Below are 15,942 nucleotides of genomic sequence, written 5' to 3'. Positions count from 1 at the left end.
TGAACACTTAAGAGTGCAAATTGTTTCGCATTTCTGAGGCTGCTGTGTTTAACACCTATTAAAGTTTGAATGGCTGCAGTCTATGACAAACTTCTTTCCGTTGCATTTGTTTAACTTTGTTGGCTCCCTGGGTACATGGTGTATCAGGGCAATTGAAGGTAAAAACAACAATACATTTTTTTTTTAATAATATAATATTTATTATTATTTAGAAATGTTATTATGTTACTTCAATCTCAGAGAATTTGAGTTTTTATAATAACATAATATAGAAGCCTAATAAGAAAAATATTATTAGAATTGAAATACTAAATTAATATAATCAATATGTAATATAAATAATAAATACTACGAATAAGATAAACAGAATAATAATCAACATCAAAATTCAGGGGAGACAATTAGCCTCCATTTTATTTGATGGATAGGGGGGCGCTGGCCCAAAAAAGGTTGAGAACCACTGATTTAAAGCTACAGTACAGCTGCTCATTGAGAAAACCACAGTTTGGTTGCATCAGGTTGTCAGGCACTACATGGGCTACAGAGCTCCATGCTCTCAGTCTGTCAACTAATTTGTATGAATTAAATTCCCACTTTGCTTGGAAACACCACTACGTCACTATATCGGATGAAAGGATCTTAAGGTGGTCACTGCTTTATTACATGATCAAAATCCAGTTTAAAGACCCTCATTAGTTCAGCTTATTTATGGCACATTCCTAAATGAATGTGTGTAATGAAATCACTACACAGCAATGTTGTTGTAATGTCTCTATAAGTTTAGAGGCATGACTCATAGCTGTCCTGGTGTTTTTTTATTTCTCAATTATCATCCGAGTCTTTAAATGTGAATTTGTAAATTTGACTATACATTTACAAGTCATGTTTATATGTTTGCACATTGTTCACAGCATAAGTCATCATTATTAAGCTCGTACAACTAAGCATCGAGGCGTTTTGTTCATGATTTTGTTCCCAATGTGCAGGGAGTGAACAGTGTCATGCCCGTCTAACCCTATAAATGACTATGTGATGAAAAGCTTGTCACTTAATAGATTTGACTTTGGAAGTTTAGGGAGCACATTTAGATGCTTTCCGCCTGACTGCACAAACTTTATTTGATCTATTATTCGGTTACTCTGAACGTCTTCTATTATCCTTGACCTTTCAGAAGCAGACAGTCATGCATTGTTTCCCGGACAACGACTCTTCTAGTTACATTTGTGAATGAATGAATGGCTGCCCTCCATTCCCTCCTGTTTGAGAAAGGTTTGTTAAAAACTACAGTGACATTCGAGAATACTGTATTAAGAGACAGACTAACACATTGTTGGTTTTGATCTTTTCATGAGTTTTGCTTATTTAGACAATAATCTAAACTGAAAATCTGATCAAACATTGGTACTTGAGTGTTTGCTGCTGTGCTACAGACACACATAAGCTAAACACTCACACTGATCCTATATTACAGTCAAATACAAATAGGAGCGAAGTGTGTCAGCCAGGTCACTACTAAGTTAAACAGCTCAGTAGCTGACAGTATTAGACTGAGCCCCTTTTACAATAATGGATAAACCTGGTAGATAATTAATTTCTTAGAAAGGAGTTTGAGTTTCTGTGTTATTTTGTGTTTCTGCTGCTTCGAAAGCCCAAATAACAGAATCCAATGCAAAGTTCTGAACATTCTATCAGAAGCAAACTGCACAAAGTTATAGTCATTCTGATAATAAATGTTGTTATTGTTGTTTTACATGTTATACATCATTTAAAGCTTGTTCTGTGCTCTTTGTGATGGAACTACCCATCAGATCTCATGGATCATATGAATGTTCTCTGTTTCTGGTAAAAAACATATTTCTGTTTATATGTTTGTAATCAGATGGATAAACATGCTTAGTATTAGCTATAGGCTGATTTAACTTAACCTGTAGTTGATATGGTCGAAAACAAATCAGGAAGAGGGGCCATGGGTCATGGAAGCTAACATGGACTCGTTGTGGAAGTTTACATCAGGAGGGAAACCTTTGTCTTAAACACGAGCTGGCTTGACAGCCTATTGGTTGGGTGTTGTCATGGAGATGAGAGGACACGTGAACGCACGGGACAGAGAGGAGGTTCAGCTGGAATAAAGGCCAGCGAGTGTTTATGGTGGCTCACAGCTAGATATCACACTGGATAGATTCGTCCCGCCCTGTGCTCTGGAGCGTTCTCTCCTTCAGTGACCACATATGACAAGTTGATGTGAAACTAGAATGACTCTGAGATCTCTTCTGTGAGTTCCCCTTTGCGCACTTGTGTCTGAGCCTGGATGATGGAGGTGGAGGTGGAGAGCTGCTGGCTGCTCCTTCTGCTCTGCTTCTTGACTCTCCACAGCTCGGCCATCGAGACCGGTAAGACTTCAGCCACCGGGTGACATCTGGATCGTGTTGAAAGTGACGCACTCCTCGTGACAAGGGTGCACAATTGCTTTAAGTCTGTGCGTAACATTCTGGTTGCGATGAGTGTGGTGAAGCTAGTGTCTGAGATGTAAGCAGCAGAGAGTAGTAGTTGTATATTTATAGTAACTGTAGTAAAGTTTCCCTGGTTCTGTTTCTAAAAGTGTAATCATGTGTTATCTGAAAAAAACTAGTTAGTGAATATTGTAATATTTGGATATTGAGATAGTCCTATATGATAATTATCACCCACCCACATATAGTAGGCTAGTAAAAGAAGAAGTAGAAGTAGTGCAATTGTGAGTATAGGGGAAAACATAGTAACAGTTGTGACACAAGAATTGTATTTGTGATGAAAAATATACATCAAAAGCCATGTTAACAGTTTCATTCCATACATTCTACACATTATTTTATAATTATGCAGAACACATAAGACTTGGGTTCGGACTTCTTTGCAATGCGAGTCAAATGTAGAGTCAAAGTATTGTTTTGTGATGGTGCAGTTTAACTGCAGAGAGAAAAGTCTTCAGTGCAACTGAATGTCAACAACAAATGAAGGCATCACTGTGATGGATCTGCTCATTTACTGTCTTATCATACGGCAATGAATGGAAAGCAAAGGACTCCTGGAACAGTAGAGCGTGGTGTGCAAAAGGGATAAAGTCTCTAGGATTTGTCGTAAAGGGGCTGAAACATGCAGCTGGTGTGGCATGTTGGATTAAAAACTATGTTTACAATATTTGTTATTACACCGCTATGGATATATGATGAAATTATGTTGACGTCTTTGATCAAGTTGTATGATCAATGAGTAAGCAACTCAATGTGGATACTGTACAACAAGGTTGGGAAATATAAAAAATATACAGTGAGATTATAGTCATTTGTTAACCATCACAGAGTTTCTGTAGTGTTTATATTGAAGTAGCTCTCACTTTGATATCTATCTCAGCAATGTTGCAAATCAATGAGCAGTTAGGACTGGATTCTTTTTTTTATGTTGTGTTACTGTGATGAAGGTCCTAAAAATTTTTATTTAAAATTCCTACTCAGAGGGAAACAACATGAAGGAGCGAACAAAGATGGATAAACCAAATTGAAGTTAATTATGTAAAGTAAAATAAGTTAAAGTAAACACAGTGTGGGGGCTGGATCAGGGGCCTCTGGTTTAACAGCAGGAGTTATATAAGATATCATTCCAAATACACTACATAGGTCATAAAAGAAATATTACTGTCTTTTTTCTGAAACAAATTCTGAAAATATACCTATCATGATATACACGTTAATATGGTGATATAAAGTTGCATACGATATGATCGAAGATTAGCTTTCCACTGAAGCCCCGTTAGACCAGTTTACTCATGCTGGTTCCCTGTACTGGTTATACACTTTGTTTGGCATACAAAAGCATTAAATGACATTCAGTGTAAAGTAACATTATGGAAGCATGTGTTGAGTCACCAGAGTTAGAATAACACATGGATGGATGAACAGTGAGGCTGCTGCCCTTTTACACACAATGCGGTCTCAGACACATTTCTCACTACGGTGTGTCACCCAGACCTTGACCCTCACCCGCCCTCTGGATCTGCTCTCTGTATAGGACTCCATTTATAATAATAGCATTTCAAACAAGTTGAATTTTCAGCCCACAAACATCTTTACTGGGGACTTGGTGTCCTCTGCTCTGCTTCTTTTGTGGACAGTGTCCCCTAAGGCTTTGTATTTACTTGTGCGGCGCAGAGGGGATGAGCTGTTTCCCACCAACAGGGGCTCCTGGGCTTTGGGACATTCCTGGAGGTCAGTGTAGGAGGATCTAGTTGTCTCCCAGGGAAACAGAGCTAAGAAACTCCGGGGGTGGTCATAAATTTTCTCATTATTTGGCCTGCGGCCCAGAGGCAGGGGGTGGTGGGTGGCTGGGTGGGGGCTGCTGGAGCCGGATCTGCCCACCCATCTGTCCTGCTCCGGACTGATCACCACCATCACCACGCTGATCAGTTGGCTGAGAGCATGTTAACACTGATGTGTATGAGTTTGTACATCCACCAGTGTGTTGTAGACTAACTAAAAACTCTCAGCTTCCTCTATAGCATCACTGTCATCTTCTTTATGCAGCTGCCCTCTTAAACACACATTCACAAGTCTGTGAAAATGTTCAGTCTTTTCGATAGAAGTACCAAGTCAACGGGACGAGCTTTGGATTCTTGATCCTTGCATGTTGTTCATATGAAATGTCCTTTTTGTGTTACCCTGGACAGTGTTTATCCTGTTGAGCTGCAATAGTAAAAACAAAAACAAATGAAATGAATAGACTGTAACTTTGGAAGACTGCTGAAGCCTCTTGTTAGCTTCAGACAAACTTAGGAACTAATTGTTGCACAAAAAGGGAAAGGATCTGTTAATGGCCAGTAAAATCAGGAGGAATGATTACTGCAGGCAAATCATGTTTCAATGTTCATTTAGTCACCATACTATTGTGAGGAGAAACCATCCTTTACCATGTATCAACTTCAGATTGATATGAGAACCATCATCAAAGAGATGACGGTTAGGTTTAAAGAGAATGTTCAACAAAACACTAAAAACTCTGTTGTAGAGTTAAAATTGCATAGAAGATAAATGTAGATGGGTTGTAGTTTCTAATGGAATCATATATTGTTTCCCCCACTTGTATGTTGTGTGTCTTACATATTCACACACTTCACAACAGTCCAGAATAAGAGCTGATCCTGAGAGTGGTCATGGTAGCTCAATTCTTTTAGTTCAAGATTCTGATTGTCTTCTTTCTATATTAGATTCCTAAGATAAATTAATTTCATTGTTATCTTGACACATCAGATACTGTTTTCTCTTCATCATTACTAAAATGTCTAATTACCTGGAAACAGGCTTCTGTACTTTGCCAAGAATAAGCGTCCAAAAAACACAAGTCCTTTTTGTGATCAGTCATATAATATATTTAAAAAGACTCGTGTCATTACACAAACGCTCCCTGTCTCAGCTTGTCTCTCAGGATGCTGTCTCAGGTGTATTTTTCTTACAGTGAACGTGGTGGACTTCTGTGGCCAAACGATACGTGGTGACGGCATGATCGTCAACTCGCACCAGGAGTCCAAGAAGTACTACTTTGTTACCATGGGGACTGACTGCCACCTCACCATGCAGGCCAGCTCCCCTAAAGACAAGGTCCAGTTCCACTTCCGCTTCTTCCTGGTGTACAGTTTGTTACGAGTGGCCCCTCTGAGCCCGGCCCCTCTCTTTCCAGAGTCCCCTCGTGGCTCCGCCCCATTTAACCCCAGACTGGAGCCCACCTCCGGTGAGAGCTCGGGGGACCCGTGTCACGCAGGCTCATATGTCCAGTTCTATGATGGAGGTGACAGGAGCTCGCCTCCTCTTGGGCCTCCTCTTTGTGGGAAGAGCCCGCCCCGGCCGGTGCTGTCCACAGGAAACTACCTGACCCTGAGGCTGGTGACCCGGGGGACTCAGCCCAGAGTGGACTTTGTGGGGGACTTCACCTCCTTCAGGCTGGGTAAGAAAGCCATGCTTCAGCTATGTTTCAGGTGTTTGTTCATTAAAACTAGCTAAAAACAGATCACACGTTAACATCAAATGATGCTTCAGGAATGTCTGGTACCAGGATATGTGAAGTCTGTGGTGACGAGGATTATTTCCATAATTTACTTTAAGATGACACTACTTTATACCTTAGACCAAGAATAATTTGTAAAAGCTCAAAAGACTCAGGGAGTGAACAGAATGCATTCATAAGGAGTCAGTATGTCTTTGTTTTGAAATATTATACTATTATGCTACATTGTGATTGCACCAGGAAGGAAAATAACAACGTTACCTTAAACTAGTGATGAGAACAAAACCCCATGTTGCATACTCCATTTCAGTCCATCAAGATTCATCTTTCATGTTTGAAAAAAGACAGAAAGAAGTTCTTCCTAAAATATGGTTTCACTTCATTTCAGTACACTATGAACACATACTGGAAACTTACTGAAAATAAACAGTGTGTTATAAACCATCACACACTGTTTATTTATGTGTATGATAATTTCAGCTGAAAGTTCACAGTAGCATATAGTACACAAAACAAACAGCACATGCATCTGGACTGCACTGGATTTGTGGCACAACCTTGAAAAGCTGACTCATGGTTTGTTTATGTGTTGCTTCGAGTCTCGGAAATCTGTGATATTCCAGTTTTCTGCCGAACCGTGTTGAATTGATGATCTCTGGGGAAACAAAATCCACACCAAACACAGCAAACGTGTTACGTCGGTGAACGTGGATGTTACTTTATGGTAACTGTATTGTAACTTTTAACCACAGACCGCTCGTATGTTAATCAGCCTGTATAGCAACAGATGTTTGAAGCGCTTTGTGCATGAGAATTCACATGTAGGTGATATTCCAGCTAATGGTTTCATTATTAATATTGGCTACTAGTTAACATTGATGTTAACAAAATCTTTTATAATAATTAACAAGGACGGAAATGTTCATGTTTGTTAGCCCTCAAGATTAATTGTATATTTGCCATATTTTCTTTTTGCTTTACATCTCAATCAAAGAGACTCTTAAACTCTAAACTCTAAAGTTTCTATGGCTTACTTTATGGCTTCCTCTCTTGTCCAGGTTTTAACCAATCAGAGTGCAGCAATGAGCCCTATTTCACCTGCAGAAATGGAAAGTGTATCCCTCTCAGTCTGGTGTGTGATGATAAAGGCATTGACAACTGTGGGGATGGAAGTGACCTGGAAGAAAACCTTACTACGGGTTGCAAAGGTCAGTTAAGTGATGAGGTGACATATGTGATGCTGATACTTAAAATCTCATTCATGCTTCACAACTAAGTTTCTAAATCTCAAGATCTTTGAGCACTAAAGCAAATTTAAGGGTGTGTCTTTGCAGTTCAACAACATTTAAAAGTTGACCCAAATCTGTCCTTCATCAGCAGGTCAGCTTTTACCTCCTGAACCTCCACCGTCAATAGCAACCCCACCCCCACCTTTTGTGAAACCACCCACAACGGCCATTCCACACATCAGCTGTGGCGTTCCAGACAGCCCTCCAAGTCATGAGTCTGTAACAGGTGAGTGACAATTATGACACAATTGATATTTATTAATTCAACTTGTAGAAACACTCTCCACTCACAGGAGTCATTGAATGTGTGATGCTTATGTCGGGCAGTCGGTTGGTTGGTAAACAAACAAACTAAGTGCCCATTTGGATGCCAAGTGTCTTGATGGCTGGGCATAAAACTAATGGAGGTGACCATTCAGTTGTTAATTTCCCCTAAAGCCTCGTAAACCAATAAACGGTGATGGATTCTCACAGCAGAGAGCAGCCTTTTGAGTGATCTGTCTCTATTTCAGCGTCAGAGGTGCAAACACAGACTGTCTGGGCCAGCATGTCGGCTTCTGATTGCTTTAAAGGGTCAGCCAAATCTGGCCTGAGAAAACTGCTATTCTGCTGTTCTGACTGTTCAATTGAGTTCGGGAGAAGGGATTCACATTTGCCTCCTGTGCAAATTGCCAGCTGTTTGTTAGCTGAGATCCATTTCAATACACCCTGGTCAGCCCACAGTGAGGCTGGATGAACAGACAGACTGATTTAGTAACAACTTGTTAACTGTGGTTACAGTTTATTATATTATTTATTTATTATAGTTTGTTTTATTTTCTAAGAGTGTAAATACTGGACATCTAAAGTGTCAGTGGGCTCCAGGTATATCAACATGTATGGTTCATTTATTACCCGGTAGCTTAAATGACTCGGTTCAAGATTGAGTGTAATATGTTGATTGAATAAAGAGTTCCATCACCTCTGCACGTGACCAAGCACTTAATATGTATTTGTATTTGTATTTGTATTTGTATTTGTATTTGTATTTGTATTTGTATTTGTATTTGTATTTGTATTTGTATTAGCGTCAGTAGTGTCACTTGTATTGCTGTCATTCGGCAGAAAACCTTGTGGAGCTGCATCCGATCCCAAAGATGCGTCGAAGTAACAAGTACTTGCTAATCACAGCCTAGAAGTGCAGGACTCAAAAAATAACACCCCAAAATCCGTCACCACAAATGGTCCCACGATACAATGGGATTTATTATTGGGTCAGCATTTATTGAATGTTCGTTCCTCCTTAGGAAAAAAAAGATTTGCCACAGTTAGGTGGGCCAGAGGGGGTGCCACACTAAATATTACCCTGAAATTGACAGACGTAGTTTGGTTAATAATAAGTTAAGTTACTTAAGTGTTTCCAATTTGCATTTTAACTTAAATGAATTATGGCTGCTATCTGAAAAAGACAATTGTATTCTGCCCCCCTCTTCTCCCTAGACTCCCCTGCCTCTCTGTCCCTGTTGGTTCTCTACATCATCCTGGGCGTGGTGGCAGGCAGCGTGGTGCTCTGCTGGTGCTGCTGGTCACCCGGTTGGTTCCTCTGGCGCGTCAGCTTCTGTCGCTTCTTACCCTGCTGCAACTCGGCCTGCGCCTCCTGTCAGCTCTGCGCCCGCAGCTGCACCCACAGCAAGGAGCACCGACTGGCAAAAGTCACCCCACACACACCAGTCAACGGGACCCCAACAGGCATGGCAGCCACCACCAACAGTGCTGATGAAAATGTTACCACGGCAGCTGTGTAGAGCAGGAGGAGTGTCCGGTCAGTTTTAGCTTGCTGAGACAGTACAGTATGCTGAGCTGTGATCAGGGGAGGACATGAACAGTTACTGCATTAGGCAGTGCAGCATGACCGACAATCTTTATCATGAAGGTTGAACTGGTTCAGTTTGCAATGCTGAAATGAGCAGAGCTGAGCAGTTTCGGTCAAACTGTGGTTTGTGTGCTTTAAAGGTGATGATGAGACTGCTATGTTTATGTTGCTATAAGAAGGTAAAGCAGGGTACAGTGTGACTATGGATTGTGTAAGAAGTGTGAATGTATCTATAGCATTAAGGGTTCTTAGAATTACTTAAGAAACATTTATTGTTTACAGCATGTTTCGCCTGTTTTGAAGTTATATCTTATATATTGTGATGGCATCACATTCTGTTTAAGAGACTGCTCAAGAGGTTTGAGAAGGGCAGTCTTAAATGCTTGGCCAGTTTTCAGAGGAGACAATAAAGACTGTTGAGTTGTTATAGTCTATAGTCATATGTCTTTTTGTATATGAATATGCTTTTCTGCTCTGCATAAGAGGTAACAGTTTAGTCATTTAGTGAAAGAATACTTTCAGTCCACAGCTTTGACCAAAAGTATGCCATGGACACATGCTGAGGAGACAGTGCAGACCTACAAAGTCTCCCACCTGGGGACAACAGCTGTTCTCCCCTGGAGAAATTCCTTCAAACTTTCCACTCTCCGCCCAGCAGTCCACTGTTGTTCCACATAAAAGCCAATGTGGAATTCGGACAATAGAGCACAAAGTCACCCAGTGTATAGGGGTCGACATTTTGTAGGAAAAAACGTTGTGGTATTTTAGTGTGAACTTCTAACATGCTATTGTGTGGACGAAATAAACATATAGAAAATGACACCAGAGATTCTTGCTATTCAGCCAACCTAAATCAATCTAAAAAAGTACTGTCAGCTCAAGAACATAGCTAGTAGTTGTGGTGGGAACATTTCTGCAGGGTGAAACTGAAAAATGAAATGATAAAAATATGAAATTAACATTAATAGTTTGCAATTACGATTAATTCATATAAATTAAATTTCCCCAATTTTTTTTTGCATATTAATCATTTAACAAAAAACATTAATTTGACAAACACTTCACCATCATCTTTCAAGGATCATTTATTGTCTTTCTGCAACACAATGTTGCCCAATGATTACCATTTTCCCATCAGTGTCTGCAGTAATGTGATTGTTTTTGTCTTTTAATGTGCGCTGGCCAATGTGTCAATCACAAACAACCCATTGTTCATCTTCGGCCGGACTATGGTTGTCATCTCCTCAACTTCTGAAGTCTTGGCTGTATTTCAGCCTGCCTGTTTTAAACCAATGTGTAAAGTTTGTGTGATGGTGAAACTCATCAAGACTAGTAAACTGCCAAGCAAGTAACTCTCTTCAAACTCATTTCTCATGTGAAATCAAGTCAGTTTTTCTTATTTAGTGGTTATGTCTTGAGCCTTAAGCATGTTTTTAGCCATGTTAGTAGCATGGCAATGTTGGTTTGTTGGTCCACCTCTTTCATCCAGACTGAAATATCTCAACAACCTTTGCATTGATTGTGATGAAATGTGTTACGCACATGCATGTCCCCCTCAGGAAACTTTGGTAAACTTTGGTGATCCTCTGACTTTTGCCATCATCAGGTCAAATTTTATTTTGTCCAATACTTTGATTTATGCACAAATGCCTATAGATCGTCAATCCCATCCGCCTCAACTGTACTTTGTGTTTACTGCTAATTAGCTAATAGCAGCATGCGAACATGCTACACAAAGATTGTGAACATGTTAAAAGTTCTGCCTGCCAATCATTGTGAATTGTGATTTAGCCTTTATTTATACAGGTAAAATCTCATTGAGACACAGGGTCTCATTCTCAAGAGAGACCTGATCAGATGGTAACAGTACCATACAAGTTACAGATAGACAGGACACTAAACACAGAGGCAGTCAAATAACACATCATAAAAAATAGTCATTGAAAATGCAAAGTGCGTAGAATTAGGTATTGCAAGAATGTTGGCATATTGACGTTAGTATCTATCTCAGAGCATCCCCGTACCTAATAAAGCCACACAGAGCTGCTAGAGTGGCTGTGCACTCTGGGACTCATCATAACATCATTAATGTTGTCTATAAAAACAAGTTATGATTCTGGAATAAGTTAATCAATTCAATTATACTCTCAAGCCCCCTTCTTTTTTATCATTTTACGCTTGCAAGTTGCCCGCGAGGAGATATAATCTCTCCACCGAGTCCTGGGTCTTCTCCATAGCTCCTCCGAACTTCTCCCACACCTTCACGGTTTTGAAGATCGCCCACTCAGGTTTAATGCCCTCAACGTTCCCAGTTCACCCGCACTACCCGTTTGGGCTTACCAGGTCTGTCCAGAGTCTTCCCCCACCCCTTGATCCAACTCACCACCAGATGGTGATCAGTTGACAGCTCCGCCCCTCTCTTCACCCGAGTGTCCAAAACATGCGGTCTCAGATCAGATGATACGATCACAATATCGATCATTGACACCCCTATCATTGATATCCCCACACCCGCCCGACCCCTCACACCTTGGGCAACTCCGGAGAAGAATAGAGTCCAACCCCTATCCAGGACTCATTTACATCTACACTGTGATTATTGTACTGTAAATGCTCTTACTCTGTCCTTGTACTAATTGTTATGTTTTTTGCTATGAAGCACTTTGGGCTGCAATTCTTGTATGAAAGGTGCTAATAAAGCTTATTATTATTATTATTATTATTATAATCTCTCCACCGAGTCCTGGGTCTTCCCCGGGGTCTCTTCCCAGCTGGATGTGCCTGGAACACCTCCCTAGGGAGGCAGCCAGGTGGCATCCTTACTAGATGCACGAACCACCTCAACTGGCTCCTTTCAATGCAAAGGAGCAGCGACTCTACTCCGAGTCTCTCACAGATGGATCTCACCCTATCTCTAAGGGAGACGCCAGCCACCCGTGTGAGAAAACCCATTTTGGCCACTTGTAGCCATGATCTCATTCTTTCGGTCATGACCCAGCCTTCATGACCATAGGTGAGTGTAGGAACGAAGATCACCTGGAAGATCGAGAGTTTTGCCTTCTGGCTCAGCTCTCTTTTCGTAAAGCGAATGTAATACCGCCCCCGCTCCTCCGATTCTCCGGCCAATCTCTCGCTCCATCGTGCCCTCACTCGCGAACAAGACCCCAAGGTACTTGAACTCCTTCACTTGGGGTAAGGGCTCATTCCCTACCCGGAGTAGGCAATCCACCGGTTTGCTGCTGAGAGCCATGGACTCCGATTTTGAGGTGCTGATCCTCATCCCAACCGCTTCACCCTCGGCTGCGAACCGATCCGGTGACTGCTGAAGGTCACAGACCGATGACGCCATCAGGACCACATTATCTGCAAAGAGCAGCGATGAGATCCTCAGGCCACCGAACTGCAATCCCTCTCCTCCATGACTACGCCTCGATATCCTGTCCATGAAAATTACAAACAGGATTGGTGATAAAGCGCAGCCCTGGCGGAGGCCAACATTCACTGAGAATGAGTCCGACTTACTGCCAAGTATCCGGAAACAACTCTCGCTTTACAGGCGTACAGGGATTGGATGGCCCTCAGAAGTGACCCCCTCACCCCATACTCCCGCAGCACCTCCCAAAGTATCACCCGGGGGACCCGGTCATATGCCTTCTCCAGATCACAAAACACATGTACCCCTCCAGGATCCTTGCGAGAGTGAAGAGTTGGTCCGTTGTTCCACAACCAGGACGGAATCCGCATTGTTCCTCTTCAATCAGAGGTTCGACTATTGGCCGAACCCTCCTTTCCAGCACCTTGGAGTAGACTTTACCGGGGAGGCTGAGAAGTGCGAACTGCGGTTTGGGGCATAGGCACAAACAACAGTCAGAGTTTTCCCCCCCATAACCCGAAGGCGTAGGGAGGCGACCCTCTTGTCCACTGGGGTGAACTCCAACTTAGCGGCTTGTGAGTATCCCCACACCGGCCCGACGCCTCACACCTTGGGCAACTCCGGAGAAGAATAGAGTCCAACCCCTATCCAGGAGTACGGTTCCAGAGCCAAGACTGTGCGTAGAGGTAAGCCCCACCAGATCCAACTGGTAGCGCTCCACCTCCCGCACTAGTTCCGGCTCCTTCCCCCACAGAGAGGTGACATTCCACGTCCGCAGAGCCAGCCTCTGCTGCCCGGGTCTGATCCGTCCAGGTCCCTGATCATCACTGCCACCCGTGTGACAGCGCACCCAACCCCAGCGGTTCTTCCTGTGAGTGGTGGGCCCACAGGATGGATGGAATATTGAATATAGAATTTAAAAAACAAAAAAGTGTTATGTATATGAACTCTGACCATGCACAAGTTAAATCTCAATTTCCCTTTTCGCTGAGACAAGCTAGCGGGAGCAGCTACGATGGGGCGCTAGGTGTGTTTTTTACGCTAAACATGGCAGAAAAGCGAAAGAAAACAAACTATTTTCACAATGATTGGGAGGAAGAATTATTTTCTACAACAGTGAAAGAAAAGTGTGTATGTCTCATTTGCGGGGCGATGGCAAAGCGGCACATTGTGGAGACACTTCTGTACGTGTCACAGCTGGAGCACTGAGTTAAAGGCAGCTTTGGACAACAGCATCTCTTTTCACGAAGCCGGTGAACAAGTCACAGAAAGCATCGGAAGCTTCATTTAGAGCTGCACATTTTAAATAAAGTACAAGAAAGCCTTTTCGGACGGAGAGGTCTTGAAAGGGGCACTGATGGTTATTGAAAACACTGTTCAAAGACGAGAAGAAAGGTTCCGATGTCATCTCCTCTCTCTCCGATGTTACAAAGTTAGTGTTTGTAGAAACAGGATATGATCTGAAGATGTGACAGTTAATGATTTCCTATAAAATGTTACAGAAGTGATACTTTGTACTAAAATATAACTGGTGTGATTTTGTACAAAATGCTTCAAATGTGCTCATTCATACAAAACTGTCAATAAAGATATTTACAGAAATATCAGAGATGTGATAACTGACTTTCAAATGTTGAAATAGATTGAGAACATAAATAAATAATGTTGCATATTTATATATATCTGTTATATCTGTTACATTGTTAATAATTATTGTGAGGAATTAACATTAACATGTGATCAGACAGTCTCTTCACATATTAATATGTATTATGATTATTATTATTAATGATAATATTATCATTAAAGGTGAACTATGTTATTCAGGAAGTTTGTATCAAACAAGTAGCCCTTCATATTATTCAGTACCCTTGAAGTAGCTCTCAGTATCAAAAAGGTTGGTGACCCCTGGTTCAGGTCAACTGTGATTTAAGGGTCATCCAGTTCAGCCCTGACATAGACCATCACTCAAACTATTCTTAGAGCAAAGAATATCATGTTGACGCAGGGTTATATTGGCCTCCCACTCATGTGTGTGCATGTGTTGGACATTATTGTACCATTGTTGCTGTACTATCTCAGTGAACCATGCTGCTGGGTCTGCAGCCGTGCTGTGACCCTATAAACCTGCAGTCAGCCATCCAAAACAGCGGGGGCTGAGGGCAAACAGACAGTTCACACAGACTGTGTAGGGCAGGTTACCGTACTTAACCATTCCAGCTAAACTTGGTACTTGACTGGAGCTCACTGATAATAGATTTACATTTTGACTCCAAGCTTTATTTAATGTTCATTCTGTAAAACTTCAGTTCACGGTTTTGATGTAGGGGACTGACTATAAGAACAACCTAAAGTGAAGTGAAACGTTTAAGGATGCTAAACATTTATATTTAACATTTATATTTCACATTTATATATTTTTTATTTATATTTTCCAAGACAGAGTAACATAACAAGAAAAACAGTATTACAACAGGAACATAGCTCTTGCACAGACAAGACAAAGCAATAGAAGTATGGAGGGGGAGGGTTACGGTGTTAATTTATTTATTTATGTGTCTCTATTAAACACATAGTGCAATCATAGGAACACATACATTCACATGATCTTACATCAACACGTGCTGAACCCCAAAGCACAGATATAACTTTTTATTTATATTGGACTCATAATATTCACCCAGGGCATCAAGATGGTAACACCCAGAGTGAATGAGTCCAAAAATAGCATTATTTTTATTACTAAGAGAGGAGTGCATGATGTTGTGAGCAGTGGTGGGCCGTCAGGGCCAGCAAGGCCTTCTCTGCTGGCCTAAACATCATCAGAATATAAATTTAATTTTGATATATTTTTTCCACAAATATATATTAATTTATTCCCCATAGTCTATTCTCTTCATTTTATAGCTTTCCTCTTGGTTGCGCTGCTTCCAGCCTGAGATCGAGATTTGAAGGGCTGGCCTTTATGTTAGAGCTTTTATCCAATCATATTTCAGCCATAATGTGTTGCCAGGGTCCAAGAAATCTGCCATTAGGCCTTCAGAATCAACAGTGCGGGTGCCTGTAGCTTAAAGTGAACGGAACAAAACTGTGGCGTTAACCAATCAGATTTCGAGTTGGCAATGCCGGGGCCAGCTAGCAGGCGTACGATAACGTCAGCACGTTTACGTCTTTTGATTGGATACGCACTATTGAGAGGCAGAGCTATGCAGAGCTAGCAAATTGAACTTGAAGGAGCTAATTTAGATTTCTACAAGCTGTTTTTTTTCAACCCACAATGGCTGAAGAGATCTATTTGGTCGCAGATATAATTACAACGCCATTTTCAAGACAAACTTTTCAAGAAAAGCTAGACATTGTGAGAAGAGAACGGCTAACCCCGATGCTAGCGAGACTAT

The 15,942-nt window shown here is 41.4% G+C and overlaps 1 protein-coding gene across 1 annotated transcript; it reads left to right on the top strand.

Moving 5' to 3' along the window:
- Nucleotides 1-2,149: 2,149 nt before the first annotated feature.
- Nucleotides 2,150-9,988, top strand: ldlrad2 (low density lipoprotein receptor class A domain containing 2). Its single transcript, XM_029432672.1, has 5 exons — nucleotides 2,150-2,390; nucleotides 5,485-5,970; nucleotides 7,089-7,238; nucleotides 7,408-7,545; nucleotides 8,799-9,988. The coding sequence occupies exons 1-5, from the start codon at nucleotides 2,309-2,311 to the stop codon at nucleotides 9,101-9,103; spliced, it is 1,161 nt and encodes a 386-aa protein (XP_029288532.1). The 5' UTR covers nucleotides 2,150-2,308; the 3' UTR covers nucleotides 9,104-9,988.
- The last annotated feature ends 5,954 nt before the right edge of the window (nucleotides 9,989-15,942 follow it).

Source organism: Cottoperca gobio, chromosome 5, assembly GCF_900634415.1.
Source record: "Cottoperca gobio chromosome 5, fCotGob3.1, whole genome shotgun sequence".
Taxonomy (NCBI): domain Eukaryota; kingdom Metazoa; phylum Chordata; class Actinopteri; order Perciformes; family Bovichtidae; genus Cottoperca; species Cottoperca gobio.
This window is presented reverse-complemented; position numbering and strand designations above follow the sequence as displayed.